Source organism: Hibiscus syriacus, unplaced genomic scaffold (genome assembly GCF_006381635.1).
Source record: "Hibiscus syriacus cultivar Baekdansim isolate YM2019G1 unplaced genomic scaffold, ASM638163v2 tig00112072_pilon, whole genome shotgun sequence".
NCBI classification, from domain to species: Eukaryota; Viridiplantae; Streptophyta; class Magnoliopsida; order Malvales; family Malvaceae; genus Hibiscus; species Hibiscus syriacus.
In genome coordinates, this window is record NW_024063249.1 from 143,037 (window position 1) to 159,929 (window position 16,893).

Here is a 16,893-nt window from a genome sequence, read left to right on the forward strand (position 1 = left end):
GTAGTGGCCTGCAAAAGTTGTAAACAAAATTAATAATAATAATAATAATAATAATAATATTTTTGGTAGACCCAGATAAAAACGGATGTCTACAGCTTCTTTCTTCAAGTCCCAGCTCTCCTCCATCTCTATAACGTTCTTGAGCCAAATAATATATGAGTCATTATCGATACCCCATTTTACTACTTTCACCTCAATACCATCTTGAAGGAGAGCCTGTTGAATTAGCTCTTGATCAAAAGCTTTTTTCATTAAACCACACAAGCATGCCGTCATCCAATCATTATCACCATGAGGAATGCATAAATCTGCTCCTAAACCTCAGACTTCCTCTTGAATAATCACCGAGGGATGGTCCATCAATGAGAGAGTTGTCCATCTTCTTAATAACAGTATTCAAAGTCTCTTCACTAGTTACTGATACAAAAGCAAAGGTTGACTCTTGATACCTTACACTCTTGTTAATCACCGGAATAAATAATCTCACTACCTCGCCATATCAATTGATCAATTCCTTCAGGGCAGGCCTCGAAACTCGTTTACTAAGGTTGTCGACAAACAGAGTTCATTCACCAACAGATGATCTTATCCCCTTCTTCACCTTGGTTGGCACTGTCGTTGCTCCTGAAGCTCCTGCCGTTTGCTATCCCATTTTAAAATTCCTCGTTTTCGATGTGTTCTATGTTTTTAATAATAAATGACTTTTTTAATGGACATTAATGAATCAACCTCAAAACGACAATAAAATAAAATATGTATTAAACATATATTTTAACAAAAAAATTAAGGGTAAAGTATAGTAATGGTCACTGAACATTTCTGAAGCTTGCATTTAGGTCCCCCAACTTTTAAAACTTGCAATACAGTCCCCCAACATTTATTCCATTTGCAATATGGTCCCCCAACTTAAACCACCGTTAGAAATTAGGGTAAATTATATAAAAGGTTATTGAACTTTTCAGACACTTGAATTTAGGTCCCCCAACTTTTAAAACTTGCAAAACAGTCCTCAATTTCATTCTAAACCCCAATTTCCAAAGTAATTCAATTTCATTCTAAACCCTAAATTCCAAAATAATTCAATTAAATTCAATTATGTCAGATTTATTATTATTTAATTTCATCTTATTTCATGTGATACGTATTTTTTATATAAATATAATAGTATAATTCTTATCTGTTGAAGAAATTTTTTAATTAAAAAAAGTAGTTAGGATATAGAAGAGGTTGAAAATAATTCGAATTTTAAATTTATAAAATGTTATTTTGACGTATAAATAAAAGTGTAAACTACTAGGTTGACAACTTAACTATCTAGTCCTTTTTACTTTTGTCATCGATCTTTTAAATTTATCAATCATACAACATAATTATTTAACTGTTTCAACTAAGCCACTAGTCGTTACCAATTGATACAAATGATGAAGTGGCAGTTAAAAGGAATTGACATTATTATACATTCAGTCTTTATTATTTATATAATCAATTTGGTCCTAAATTAAATAGAATTTAATAAATTAATCATTTAATTAGGATCTGACATGTGTTAGCACATGATCATGACACATGTCATTGGTGACACATGTCACCACCTAATTATTTATATATGCTATCAATTTGGTCCTAAATTAAATAAAATTTAATAAATTAATCATTTAACCAGGATCTGACATGTGTTAACACATGATCATGATATATGTTATTGGTGACACATGTCACCACCTAATTAGAAGAAAATTAAGTTACAAAGAAGTAAAATTTGGGTCTTGGGCAAACTCAAACCTGAGTCACGCAAATGAAAGATACAGAGTGGAGCCACTAAGCTAACATCATCGTTTGTGTTAAGAGATATACAATAATACATATACTAATAGTATGATCAATGCCAGAAAAAAAAGATATAATGGAAAATGGAAATAATGAGATTTTAACTTCGGCAAAAAATTTGAAAGCAATAATGATGGGAAAATATTATATTTTTTACAATGAAAATATTATATTGATAAATTGTTTGATAGATTTAATATTTTTTAAATATTAGTTGATACAATATTTTAAAAGAATAAATTTAAGATTTATATATTTTTAAACTAAATTTAATAATTATATTTTTCATATTTATAATTCATGATTATATATAATCTTAAGTTGAGTATTTCTAATATAATTAATAATTTTAATTTCTTATTAAAATAAAATATTCAAAAAATATAAATGATTCATACATTAATATATGAATATGTTTTTTATTTATACATCTAAATATAAATATACATTATATAAATATATTTTTATTCGTATATTGAAATATTTTGATTAAAATATAAACATATTTAAATACTGTTTATACAAGAAAAATAAAATATCAAAAATATAAATGATTCATACATTTAAATATAAATTGAATCATTTATATTTTCTATACATCTATATTTAATAAGAAAATAAAATTATTGGGGGACTGTTTTGCAAGTTTTAAAAGTTGGGGACCTAAATTCAAGTGCCTGAAAAGTTCAATGACCGTTTATATAATTTACCCTAATTTTCTAATAGTGATTTAAGTTTGGGACCATATTGCAAACGGAATAAATGTTGGGGGACTGTATTGTAAGTTTTAAAAGTTGGGGGACCTAAATGCAAGCTTCAGAAATATTCAATGATCATTACTATACTTTACCCAAAAATTAAAATACTTAAATAAAAATAATTTAAACACTTACTTTTTTTAATTAAACTAAGGGTCAGTTTGGTGCAACTTTTGAATAGTGACTTTTAAAATTGTTCCATAAATGAACTTTTAAAAGCGTTATACACAAGTGCAGTTTAAAATTTAACTATGTGAAATTGCTATTAAAAAGAGAGTTTGAAAAGATAAAATATTCATTATAGATATTATGTTGTAAATTAAAAATATAACATTTAAATTATATTTACATTTATATATGAATCATATCAATTTAAACTATAATACATGAAAAAATTATTATTATATATGAATTATATCAATATAAACCATAATAAAAATATTAAAAAATACAAATAAAAATGTAATTATAATATAAATATATTTTATAATACTCACTATTAACATTTTAATATATAAATCATAAATTTTATTTACTTTTAAGTAATTAAATAATTTATAAAGACGATATTATTAAATTATTAAAATGAAATGTAAATATATAATTGAGAGTAAGGATAAAATAATAATTTGCATTCAAAAGTAAAGTAGACTTTTACGGTTAATTTAAAATCACAATTTCCACTACATTTTTTTTTTACTTTTTACTCATTTGATATTAATTTTTTAGTTAAAAATATACTTTTTTTAACTAAAAGTACTTTTAGAAAGTCACGGTTGTTAAACAGAACTAAATAATAACGCTAATATTTAATATAAAAATTTATGACACTTAATCAAATTTTATATTACATTCCAAAATCCCTAATCCTTACCAAAATTTATATTATTCCACTAACTAATCCAACTAAATTTTATTTTCTGACCTGCTATCGCATTGATACAAAATTTTACCACATTTTTATCATATTTCAAAATTTCTAATTCTTTTACACTATATCAATTAAGCTACGTATATACCAAATTTTCTGATGTGATCGAGAAAACTGGTTACCTATTTTCCCATTTCGAAAGCTTTCCCTAAGATTTTCCAAAAACACAACAGAGGCGAAAATTCATTACTTGAAGCAAATTTATTCACATCTCACTCTCCATCTATCTATTCACTATAAACACACTTGAAAATAATATTTAGGGTAAATTACGTATTTTGTATTTAAACTATCAATTTTAATTAGTTTTAATACCTAAAATTTTAAATTTTTCAAAATCATACCTAAAATTTAATTTTTGTTTCATTTTCATATCCTGCCGTTAAAAACTTTAATTTTTGTTTCATTTTAATAACTATTCAAAATTTAACGTTAAATTTTTTAAAAAAATGAAATTTTATGTACTAAAACAGACCAAAATCGATAGTTAAGATACTAAACGCAATAAGTTTTAGCATCGGGTACTAAAATGAAATAAAAATCTAACGTTAGGTATGCTTTTGAAAAAAATTGAAAATTTAAATGCTAAAACGGATTAAAATTGGTAATTTAAGTACTAAATGCGTAATTTACCCTAATATTTATCCCAAAAAAACATATAATGTAAAAAAAATCTGATACTGAAGTCATACAATCTTTAGGTTTTACGAGACATGTTCTCCGGAGATCACCTGAAAATGTATTTCTAATATCAACAGCCAACTTGAGAGTTTTTTAAAAAAAAAATGAAATAATGAAAACCAATTCACAAATGCAAAACCAGAAAGGACATGACAATGTAATGGAAGATATAAGCAGCTTACTCTACGCTGCCCTTTGTACTCGGACCGTTTTCGACAGTATTTCCTTCAGGTCATCACAGTGGCTGCGGTGATAATCGATCAAATGCAGAGCTGCCGGATGGCCTCCCTCTTCTCCTCCCCTAGACCTAATATACCTTGATCCTTCTCTTTCATTGCCCCCTCCAAGAAGTCGACCTTATTCTCCAGTTGCTTCACGTTTTTCAGCAGATTATCCTTCTCCTCTTCTTCCTTGTTCGCCTTAATCTGTAGCTTCTGACTCGTTCTCGTAATGTAGATCCTTGTTCTTTCTGATCTTTCAGCTGCTCAATCAAATTAGTCATTTCATTTATAAGCTGCTGCTTCTCCCTCTTTGTTTCTTCAGCCCAATGCTTAGCAATCTTTAGCTCTTTTGATGTTTCTTCGACACAATGCTCGTACTTTCTATAGCCTTGTTCGAATTTATGGATGACAGCTTCAAATCCAGTCAAGGTATGTTCACATTCTCTGAGATATCGGTGATCATTCTGTGATAGGCTTCCTTGTTTGCAGCAATTATTCCAGACAATGCCGTGATCCTTTCGTCAAGCATTCTTTGTTCTTCCAGGAACTTGGCTTCTGCTTTTCTGAAGCTCTCTTCTTTCTCTGTTAGTAACTGTTCTGTGACTCGAAGTTTTTGGTTTGACAAACGGAGCTTAACTTCAATTGTGCGGACATTTTCGGTGAAAGTACTGAGCTCGTCTACTTTCATTTCTAAATCCCTCTTCAAGTCCTCGATAATTTGCTCCAAATCAGCTACCGTTTGGTCCTTGCATTGAACACTCTTATCATGCTCTCCGGCCATTTCTTGCATTTTCATTTCTGTGACTTCGATAATTGCCTTGCAGTCTTCAAATGAAGCTTCAAGTTGTTTGTACTCCTCGCTTAGCTTGTTAAATGCATCTTCTTGTTCTTTCAGCATTATCTGATGATCTGTAATCTGGCTCACTAAATCATTTTTCTCATCTCTCTCTGCTTCCAAATCCCTTTGAAGGTCGTCAACCATTTGCTTAAGATCAGCTGCCATCTGTTTTTTAGATTCAATTTCTTCCGACCTTTCTTGTATCTTCCTTTCTGCAACTTCAAGATTTTCCTTGCAATCTTGGTATAAGCACTCAACCTGTTGGCATACCAGTCAACTTCTTATACGACTCTCCCTGTTCCTCTAGCATTCTCTGCTGATTGTTAATTTGTCTTTCTAGCTCTTCTTCTCCCTTTTTTGACATCATCTCAAGTTCTGAAATTCTGGATTGGAGTCCTATATTCTGCTCTCCCAGCTGTTCTGCTTCACTTGCTTTGTTCTCTATCTGCGCCGCCATATCTCTGCTTGCTGCTTGCAACAATTCCAACTCAAGTTCCAAGCTTGCCACATGTGCCTCTAGTTCTTTTATCTGAGCAGATGATTGATTCACATGCACCTCGTGTAACTCTTTTAGATTCAAAACTTCTTCTTTCTCAACTAGTTCATCTTTTGACCGACTCAATCCAGTCATGAGTTCTTGTATTTTATCCTGTGCCTGCTGAACCTCATTCAAAGCCTCAGAAAGTTTTGAGTGGAGGGATTTATTATCTTCTACCGTAGCATTAAGATTGTAGCTCAATTCTGTAACTTGATTTTCTGCACATTCCAGCTTTGGTTGCAGGTCAGAAACCTCGCCCCTAACACTTTCTAGCTCTTGCTTTACGGTTATATTTTCCTCTTTCAGCGGATCAACTTCTCTTCTGAGATCTTCAATCTCAACCATAAGTTGTGATATTTTGTTCTCTGATCTTTTAGATTCAAGCTTCAGACTTTTTATGATTTCCTCCGGTTCTCGCACCTTGCTTAAAGAGGCCAGATAGTCCGAATTCAAAGCATCTTTTTCTTCACTTGTAGCCGTCATCTTCCTCTTAAGATCAGCAATTTCCATATTCGCTGCTTCAAGTTCTTGTTTAATGCTGTCTGCCATTTTCTGAGATTCACTTTCTACTTTCCCATTTTTACTGCCTCTGTTTTCCGAAGAATGATCGGAGTCTGAATCTGAACTTGATGAGGACGAGGCATCTTTTTCTAGTTTTCCATGAACTTTTCTTCTCAGCTCTCCCGTGAGATGATCATATTGTTCATAAAGACTTTGATAATATTTGTTGAAATCCTCAATTAACTCAACAAGTGGTTCCTTATTCGAGTCATTTTCTTCATTTTTGATGAGCTTCAATATTTATTTCACCTTGTCGTCGATTACTGCCAACGGAATATATAAGCATGAAATTAAAACAAAACTAAGCAGTAGCATAAATGGAAAATCCGGTTAAAAATGTTTTGGTGGCATTTCGAAATATCCATGAACCGAAATTATCATTAAAATGCAAAATTGCACTCAGAAGATACAATTAAAAATATAGAAAATTACCTATTTTACTTCCTTTAAGCTGTTCATCCTTTTCTGGATCAACATGATGCCCGAAGAATGACTTTATAGACTCTCTAAAACGATGCCTTGCCATCTCTTAAGTTAGATCACAAACTAATTTTGCTCAGCAACTGTGTCCGACGACAAGGCAAATCTCCATTCGAGACTAAATCTGAAAAGCAGAATTAAGGTTAACGATGACTAGTGAACCAGCAAGTATACAAAATAACTCCTAACATGAGCAGATTGATTGCGGAAATTGTAAGCATATTGTCATGAGAACTCTAAACGATGGTATTGCTTGGACAGAGGCTCCTGCTAACTGATAGAGAAAACACTCGAAACCCAAATGCTAAAAACTCTTAATTCATAAGAAAAAAATGTAGGAAATCTACTTAAACAGAAAACTTTGGTGATTTCTGATAGATCAGTTTGCTTTAAAATGAAAATAAAAGTATTGCAACGATCCAACTGAACTTTTCCATCATGCACATACCAATTTAATTCCAAAAAATCCAGAAAGATCGGCAAAAAGAAATCTACCAATATTTAATGCGTAACATTTTCCCATCTTTTCGCACCTAATGAGCAAGTGAGCATTAAGTTCCAATAAATGTTGATCCATGAAAGTCTCCCACAAAGCTATATAGAATCTACAGATACAGTGGTCCCAGAGCCACTACCATATATTGATAAAAATTTGCTGTATTCATATATGTTTATACAAATTTTGATATTTTAATAATTCATATTTATATAAATTTTGAAATTAATGTATTCAATTCATATGTTATTTGCATTGTGTTTTAATTGTTTTCTTTCTAATATGCTACAATGGTATCGTGTCTAACAATTTCATTATTTACTCCCATTACCACAGACAAAACCAGTGAAACAAATTAACCACCCCTAAAAGAAAATCTTTTCTGTACTAATTTCTGAGCAGGAAGAAACTATTAATATATATCAAAAGCTTAGTTCAAAAATAAGTTCGTAAAGTGTATCACATTTTTCATCTAAGTATCAAAAGCATCTTATCTTTTTCATACAAGTACCTAAAGTATTTTTTTTGTTAAAATAGGTACCTAATCTATATCAACTTATTCATCTAGGTATCCGAAGTATATTTTTTTATCAATACCACTTTAGATACCTAGATGAAAAAGGTGAAGTATCTTTTTTGGGTTGCTCTCCTGGTTCCAAGGTTTCGTCCTGACTAATCTGGACCGACCCGGGTCGAACACCTGCCTTGGTGGGTGATTAAAAAAAGAGAAAATAACCTCAATGACCAAAAATGCCTTATAATATACGATTTTAACCAACTTTTTTTGGATTTGCCAAAATGATCAACTAAATCGCAATGCGATCGATAATTCGCAACGCGATCTCCGGTATCGCAAATCAGTTTCCAGATTCGCAACGCGAACTTCGACTATCGCATTGCGATTTACATATTCGCATTGCGATAGTCCAAGTTCGCGTTGCGATAGTCGAAGTTCGCGTTGCGATTTTCCAAATTCGTTGCGATAGTCCAAGTTCGCGTTGCGATTTATTCCAAATTTGTTGCAATAGTCCAAGTTCGTGTTGCGATTTACTACAAATTCGTTGCGATAGTCAAAGTTCGCGTTACGATTTATTCCAAATTCGTTGCGATAGTCCAAAATCGCAACGACTGGTAATATTGCATTTGTTTCTTAAGAATTTTCTCTAAAAAAATAGTATTCGCGCGGACGTGTCGAAGACACGTATTACCACGACCACGACCACGAGACGAGAAGAGACGGCGGCGGAGGCGCAGCACAAGAGTCCCCCTTATTTCTCTATCACTCAACAAGAAAGTGGGAAAACCAAGCCTTAAATATCATTCTCAATAGTGTTTCCAATACTATGTGGAATTGAGCATTACCAACACTTGTTTCCAATACTATGTGATTATTTAGGAAACAATTAACAATCATGCACCTTAAAACAACTAAATCAACAACCAATTACATTAGTATTATACGATTAAATATGTCATAATTAAAAATCAATCTACAATCAATCGCGATTATTACAATTTTAAGCAAAACATTCAAAAAAAAATTGCATCACTCGCGAGAATAAAAATAATTGTTATCTTGTAATTACAATTAATTGAAAATAAATTAAAATTACATGAAAACTAAACAAACCACAAATACTTTTCATACAAATACTAAAGTCATTAACTATAATTCACAAATAATATCACTATTTAAAGCTCAATCTCACATAGTATTAGGAACAAGTGTTAGTAATGCTCAATCCCACATAGTATCGAAAACACCATTGGGAATGGTATTTAAGACTTGGCTTTCCCACTTCCTTGTTGAGTGATAGAGAACAAGGGGGACTCTCGCGCGCCGCCGCCGCCGTCGTCCGTCTCGTCTCGGGTCGTGGTTATACGTGTCTTCGACACGTCCGCACGAATACTATCTTTTTAGAGAAAATTCTTAAGAAACAAATGCAATACCATCAGTCGTTGCGATTTTGGACTATCGCAACGAATTTAAAATAAATCGCAACGCGAACTTCGACTATCGCAACGAACTTGAAATAAATCACAACGCGAACTTCGAGTATCGCAACAAACTTGGAATAAATCGCAACGCAAACTTGGACTATCGCAACAAACTTGGACTATCGCAACGCGAACTTCGACTATCGCAACGAATTTGAAATAAATCGCAACGCGAACTTGGACTATCACAACGAATTTAGAAAATCGCGTTGCGAATCTAGAAAATGATTTGCGATACCGAAGATCGCGTTACGAATTATCGATCGCATTGCGATTTAGTTAGATATTTTGACAAATCTAAAAAAAATTAGTTAAAATTGTATATTATAAGACATTTTTTTTCACTGAGATTATTTTCTCTTAAAAAAAATATTTGAGGAAATTAGACAAAAATATGATAAACTTTTGAGAACCTACTTTTACTAAAAAAATACTTTAGATACGCCTATTTTTAAAATAAACCATATCAAACCCCAATTTCATTCTTTCTTCCTTTCTTTTTGTTTACAATCCATCTAGAAATGACAAACTCTAAAAGCAACAATATTTGTGAACTTAATTGGTTATGTTGGAAACTTGCGATCTAATCAACTGATGTATAGGATTAATCAGAAAATTTATTTATTTGAAAAAAATCCACCAGCATGATTGTAGAACTATGGGTCCACGTACTCAAATCCATGGAGTTACTAGATAATTTCAAAGTATTATAAACATCACTAATGATTTTGATTAGATTATTACAAGGAATAAAAGGCTAAAAACGTCACCAACATCACCGAACAGAAATTTACCTAGTCGAAAATAATCAGCTGTTCTTCCCTTTTTCTTTTTCCCGTTTCAGAAAACATAAGGCAAGGCCCAATTAATTATCACTCAATTACTCAAAAGCTTTTTATGTTACCAAATGAGCAAAAATAAAACAAAATAACAGTAAGCAAGAAAAACTTTCTAACTTCATATAAAAAACTAAACAGTTGTATTTGGAATTATTAACCTCGCACCTCCTATACACCTTGTTTTCTCAGTCTTGCGTATGAAGCTTTGCTAAGTTTCTACAGAAGCAAACAGATTTTCTTTAGTTCAAATTAAAAGAGTAAAATACTAAATTTAATATATATAAATATAAAAGAAGAAAAATCTGGAATTTTTTTAAAAGGTGAAGAAGAATTTCATTGACTATTCACAATCTCAAATCACCGGGAAAAAAACAAAAAATATGAAGATGTCTGGAAATCCATATACAAAATACAATAGAAATTTCAACAAGAAAAAAAAGGATCCAAGTTAATTTTCATGTTTAAGAAAACGAGTGACTGTAAACTAAAGTTATTTTACAAAATCATGAAAACAACAGAGAAAAAAAATAAGAGATAAAATTCAACTAACAAAACTAAGTTAATTCATTGTATGAACGAAGATTTTCACTAAGTAATCAAAAGAGAAAACACAGTGATGATTAATCAATTGATAAGAAAAGATTACCTTCGAGCTGGTTGGTTACCAAGAAAGAAACTCTGAGAAACAGAGTCTTTTTCCTTTTAAAATCAGAAATGAAAATTTCCAGTGAAAAGAAATAAATGGAGAAAATAATTTTGTTTGTATTTGATTCAGAGCACTTTCCTTAGCTTTAAATTGAATCTATAGAAGTTCTTTTCATCAATTACCCTTCATTTTGTTTTTTATTGCAATTATACCCCCCGGTTTCTTCAATTTCTCGTCCGAAGAAAACGTGAGATGATTTTATTCCTTTTTATCAAAAGAAATAATCAATTTTTCCCGCGCTTTTTGCTGTTTTCGATTTTCACATTTATTTCAAGTTATCTGAATTAACTATATGTTGTCATCATTTATCTTTATATTTTGTCTATTTTTATTTATTTATTTAAAAAATAACATAATTATTTTTGTTTATATTTAACTGAGATATAATTACTTTCATTTTTATTTAATTAAGATGTGATCATCATGAGTTAATAATCATTAACAATTAACATATTATGTGACGTGGTATTTGATATAATCACACATTTGGTTAATTATTTATATATTCTCTCAATTTAATCATACTTTTAATAAATTTAATCTTTCAATCGAATGATATGTGTTAATGGTGTCACGTGTCACTGGTGTCACGTATTATCATTTAATTGGAGGACTAACTTTATTTTAATTTAATATATTTACTTTCTACCAATACTCTGAAAAGTTAGTCTTCCAACCGAATTGTGACATATGGTACCAGTGACACATGACATCATTCAATTAGAGGATTAAATTTATTAAAAGTAAAACTATATTGAGAGAATATATAAATAATAAGGACCACATATGTGATTATATCAAAATATTTAACGATAATTAACTCGTTGCGTCTACATATTAATTAAATAAAAATAAAATTATTTATATCATATTTTTAAAATCAGTAAAAAAATAAACAAAACACAAATATAAATTATCAACTATGTAATTAACCCTTATTTCAATTATGTTACCTCAATAGTTACTAAGTTCATTAACGATATTATTTATAGTAATATCATACAAGGGATAATTCTCAAAATTGTACCTGAATTTTTGTTAAATGTGTATTTGTATATACAAACTTTGATTTTGTGCAATTATATACACGAAATTTTAACTTGCTTCATTTTTCATAAATTTCTAACGTAATTATCAATAATTGCATCATTTTACATCTGCATATTATAAATACAAAGAATTAATTCAATAGAAAATATATGCATGTATGTACTTTAAAAAAAACAATTGAAACAAAATAAAAGTTTATCTGTATAATTGAATTAAAATTAAATTTTCATCAACATAATTGTATCAAATCAAAATTTATGTATTATATGGGACACTGGTGTATAAATTTTCTATTTATTCCTACATACAATAATTGATCATTTGATTAATTATTTTTAATTCATTAAATAGATTGATATATTACTATTTTAAAAATGACATAATATCAAAATTATTCTCTAATATTTATTAAAATAGTTATTTTGATTTATGTTCATTTTTTTTAAGTATTTAGACCTCAACGTTTCATTTTACCCTAAAATAAAACGTTGAGAGTCAGAATACTCTAAAAAAATAATAAGAGTCAAAGTGATCATTTTATCACTTGTTAAGGGTCTTTTTCCCTAAAATAAAACATTAAGAGTCAAAATACTCTAAAAAATTAAAACCAAAATGATCATTTTAATAAACATTGAGAGTTAATTTTGATATTACGCCTTTCAAATCAATTAATATAAAGTATAAAACTACATACGAAAAAAAATCATTTTTTTACGAAAAGTTACGAGTAAAATATACATTCAATACTTAATCTATCAATTTTAGTTTGTTTTAAGACTTAAACTTTTATTTTTTTCAAAATCATACCCAACATTTAATTTTTATTTTATTTTAGTACTCCGCCGTTAAAAACTTATCATGTTTAATGCCTAAACTATCAATTTTAGTCCGTTTTAGTACCTAAACTTGCATTTTTTTCAAAACTTAATGTAAATTTTGAACAAGTACTAAAATGAAATAAAAACTTAAGTTTTTAACTGAAGGGTACCAAAATGAAACAAAAACTAAAATTTAGGTATGGTTTTGAAAAAATTATTTAGTTATTAAAATATACCAAAACTGATAGTTTAAGTACTAAACGCGTAACTTACCCAAAAATTAATGAAACACAGATTTATTGTGGAAAACAATGTGCTGGTAACACTTCAGACAACGTTATGTTCCTCTAAAAATGAAAGAATTTCAAGATTTGAAGGGAAAAAAGAAAGGTTAATGTCTTTTTCTTAGATTCTAACAATCAACTTTGAGACCAAGTCCTTGAGATGGTCACAGCGGCTACGGTGGTACTCTATCAACAAACACAGCTGCCTTATGGATTCCCTCTTCTCTTCTGCACGGCTCAACAATGCCTCATCTTTTTCTTTGTTAATCTTCTCCAATTCCACCACCCTATTCTCAAGCATGCTCACAGCTTTCAACAGCTTCGACTTCTGTTCTTCTTCCTCGTACAATCTAGCTTCCGCATTCGAGACCGCCTTGTTTTCCTTATCCATTTCTGCCACAAATAAATCCACATTACCCTTCAACTTCTCTTTTCTGTTTTTCTTAGTAGATACAAGCTCTCCCACGGCTTTCAGAATGCGGGTCGCAGGATTTTCATGGACTCGTACATTGTTCACCATGAACTTCGAACGAGCCGCTGCATCATCCTTCAGCTTATCTAACTCTTCTTCACAAGTGGCAAGCTTTTGTTTCAGTGCTTCATTTTCTTGCTCTAGCCTTTCTTTCATGTTATTGTAACTCTCTTTGTTGTCGTAATGTGTTTTTTCAGCAACAGAGATCCTAAGGCTCAAAAGCATGATGTTATCGTCGACTTTCTGGTAGAACTCTTGTGCTAAATCCTCCATCTTTCTTTCTAGGATATGGTAATTAGGCTTGTTTCCTTTAGACAATTGTCTGAAAAGCTTGGAGTTGTATGTATTTTCCTCTATTTCTTTCATCATTCTCTGCTGATCGGCAATCTGCAACTCTGCATTTTTATCCATGTCCATGGGATACATCCGAGCAGTTTCATTAACCCTTCTAATCTCAAGGCCCCTCTCTCTAAATAGTGCTTCCAATTCCAGAATTCTGGAATTCAGGTGATTATTTTCCTGGCTCAATTGATTGATTTCATGAATATAACTCCTAAATTCATCTTCTGATTTAATTTTCTGTTTGCTTAGAGCAGCCACCTCCGAATCCAAGTGCATCACCTGCACCTGCAACAGTCGATTTTCTTCCACCATTGCCAGCTCAAAAGCACTCTTTCTAGCTATTTCCTCTTTCAGGGATTTCACTTGAATATGATACCGGGATATTTCCTTGGATTTCCTCTCGAGTAGAATCTCTAATTCGGTTTTCTGTCCATGAAGGGAACCGCATTCCGGCTTCATTACATTTGTAATATCAAAAGATTCATTGCTTTCACATGTTACACTTCCTCGGGCATCAAATTGTTGGGCACGTAAAAAGTCCACCTCCTTTTTCAGATTGCAGACCTGTACCATTGATTCGCTAATTCTGGATTTTAGATTGTTTTCATTGTCTTTGATTTGCTTCATGAGTTTACTTACTTCATCTCCTTCATCCAGAATCTGCACATACATCGTCTTATTTTTCTCTCCTCGCTGTTTGTTTTCAGCTGTCTTACCATCAATCCGAACTTCCAAATCTCTTCTCTCGTGGTGCAAAGGTTCCAGCTCAGTTTTCAAGCTAGTTACTTCATCTTTACTGAAGGTTTCTATTTTTGTGTTTTACTTGAACCGGCCATATGGTCCGAAGGTAAATCTTCTTTATCTTTGGTCCTCGAGGCGAATTCGTGCCTCAGGTCCGTATCTTCTCCATATGCCCATTTAAGTTCTTCCTTGATGTTGTTGGCCACCCATCTAGGGGAACTTCTATTGTTATCAAATGCAGTGTCGGTTTCGATTTCTACATCTGCCGCGGAGTAATATTCTGATTCGAGTCAGACGAATAATAGGGATAACTTCCATCTCCTTTCCCCTTGAGCGCTTTATCACCGGACTCTTGTTTAAGATGTTCATATTGGGCATAAAGTGACTGGTAGTGTCTGTGAAAGTCCTCAACAAGCCCAATGAGTTCTGGCTCCTTTTTCCCGCTTTCCCTCTTGATGAGCTTCAGGACTCTGTTCACTTTCCTTTCAACATCTGCATTAAAAAAATGGAAATCTTGAATCTGATACATCAGCATCAAATGAAAATCTTACAGCGCTGAATAAATACCACAAACACCTACCAGGAGATTTGACAAAAGCAATTGACATTAAACAATGCCAGCTATATAAGGTGGTCAAAGTATTACTCATAAGCTGACAGACAACTCATTTTTTCTTTTTTTCGGAATTAAGGTGTACTCCATATCCGTTTTATGGTCCATGAAGACTAATCCTTTTCGGAGTTCATGATCGTCCCTCCCAACAAAGTCTCCAAATTCGAACCAAGGAAGTGGAATGTGCATTATCACTGCACCCAACACTTGTTGGTGACAGTCATAACTCAGTTTTCCTTTGTAGGGTAAAGTAAGGTTAGGAAGTGATTTCCCAGGACCCTGCTTTGGCTGAAACATATGCATAATTGGAGTGGATATATAAGGCAAGCAATACAACTACTTGAGCATGGCAATATGGGATTTTAACTTTTGCAAACATTGTCTTACGTTTAGTCAAAATGTATATAAAATGCACATCTTTTTAAATATGCATCCATTAAGATTTACATTAAGAAACAAAAAGGAAAACTTTATAGGCAGCTGATAAAACCTATAGAGATAATTCATTAAAACAAACTTTAGATACACTCAATAAACTACGGTGAAAATGTTTCTATTATGGAACTCATGCTATCTATGTATATCCAACATATCAGATGATGATAATAGATCATAGATTGTAGCCTGGGGTTCCATCATCTTGTACAAACCTGTTTTAGTCACTTCCACATGCTCCATTGTTCTGGACTTTTGAGTATCAGGGTAACCCCTAGAGGTCTTTTCCGGGCTGTATTGCTTCTTCTCCAACACAAAATTTGCAGCGAGTTTAAAGAATGAATCCCTGAGCAAAAAAATGCATTCTCCATCTCAAACACATCAAACTAAATCTATGAGACCAAAGGTGACATAAGATTAGTGAATTATTTTGACATTGCCACATTCAAACATAGAAAGTCCTAAATCAAGCATATCCACAAAAACAGCTTGGGCGTTCCCCACACTTTTTAGATGGTTTACCCTTTGTTTCTCCTTCCCAACCAAAACAAAAAAATTGCATTTCATCATAAACAAAGTTGAAATAGAAGTAAACTGATTCATCATCCGCACAAGGACTGCTCATCAGGCATTTATCCAAACTCCTGAAAATTCAAACTCTGGCAAAATTGACTTTGAAAAAAAAAGTAACAAGGCATACCTGTCAAAATCTTCCCAGTGCATTCTTGACCTAACTGCATTAAGAATTCATTTATTAGAATACAATCTAGTCAAAATTCTTAGTAGGGGATGTAAATTAACTACCCAATTTGCCAACTCCACCCTAAATAAAGTCCATATATTTTTACTATTCAAACTTATAATAATTGCATCAATCCTACTTAATGAGAGCAAACTAATCCCACTAACAAAAGAAGAAGTATATATATATACCCTTTGTATCCTTGAACACAGTTATGCATCAAGGAATAATCCTTCAGCAGAGGAATCTAAATCTAACAAGAACTATAGCAATTTAGGTTGCACCAAATGTTTTTTTTCACCTGAGCACAACATGGCATGATTGTAGGGATATGATCCTAGAAAAAATTTAAAAAATTACAAAACATGTTCATGTCAATTACATGTCCGTATGTCACATGCATCAAAATCTGAATAAAATATAGGCAACAAGGCATCAGAGATCCCTTACTTTTGAAAAAGAATCAATTTGGTCCTCATGTTATTTTTTTCTCTCAATGTGGCTCTCCAACTTAGAAATGAA

At 31.6% G+C, this 16,893-nt stretch overlaps 2 protein-coding genes across 2 annotated transcripts; both read right to left on the reverse strand.

Moving 5' to 3' along the window:
* Positions 1-4,987: 4,987 nt before the first annotated feature.
* LOC120174390 (COP1-interactive protein 1-like) lies at positions 4,988-10,920 on the reverse strand. The gene is made up of 4 exons (XM_039181257.1): positions 10,815-10,920; positions 10,334-10,384; positions 6,788-6,959; positions 4,988-6,618 (listed from the first exon to the last, which is right to left on the reverse strand). Exon 4 carries the CDS (start codon positions 6,341-6,343, stop codon positions 5,510-5,512), a length of 834 nt encoding a protein of 277 aa, XP_039037188.1. The 5' UTR covers positions 6,344-6,618; positions 6,788-6,959; positions 10,334-10,384; positions 10,815-10,920; the 3' UTR covers positions 4,988-5,509.
* A 2,227-nt stretch (positions 10,921-13,147) lies between these two features.
* On the reverse strand, positions 13,148-14,512 carry LOC120174382 (COP1-interactive protein 1-like). Its single transcript, XM_039181255.1, has one exon. It carries the CDS (start codon positions 14,510-14,512, stop codon positions 13,148-13,150), a length of 1,365 nt encoding a protein of 454 aa, XP_039037186.1.
* Between the last annotated feature and the right edge of the window lie 2,381 nt (positions 14,513-16,893).

Bases quoted from the DNA above. Each gene is read 5' to 3' on its own strand.
- LOC120174390 (XM_039181257.1), bottom strand. From the start codon at position 6,343: ATGGCAGACAGCATTAAACAAGAACTTGAAGCAGCGAATATGGAAATT.
- LOC120174382 (XM_039181255.1), bottom strand. From the start codon at position 14,512: ATGTATGTGCAGATTCTGGATGAAGGAGATGAAGTAAGTAAACTCATG.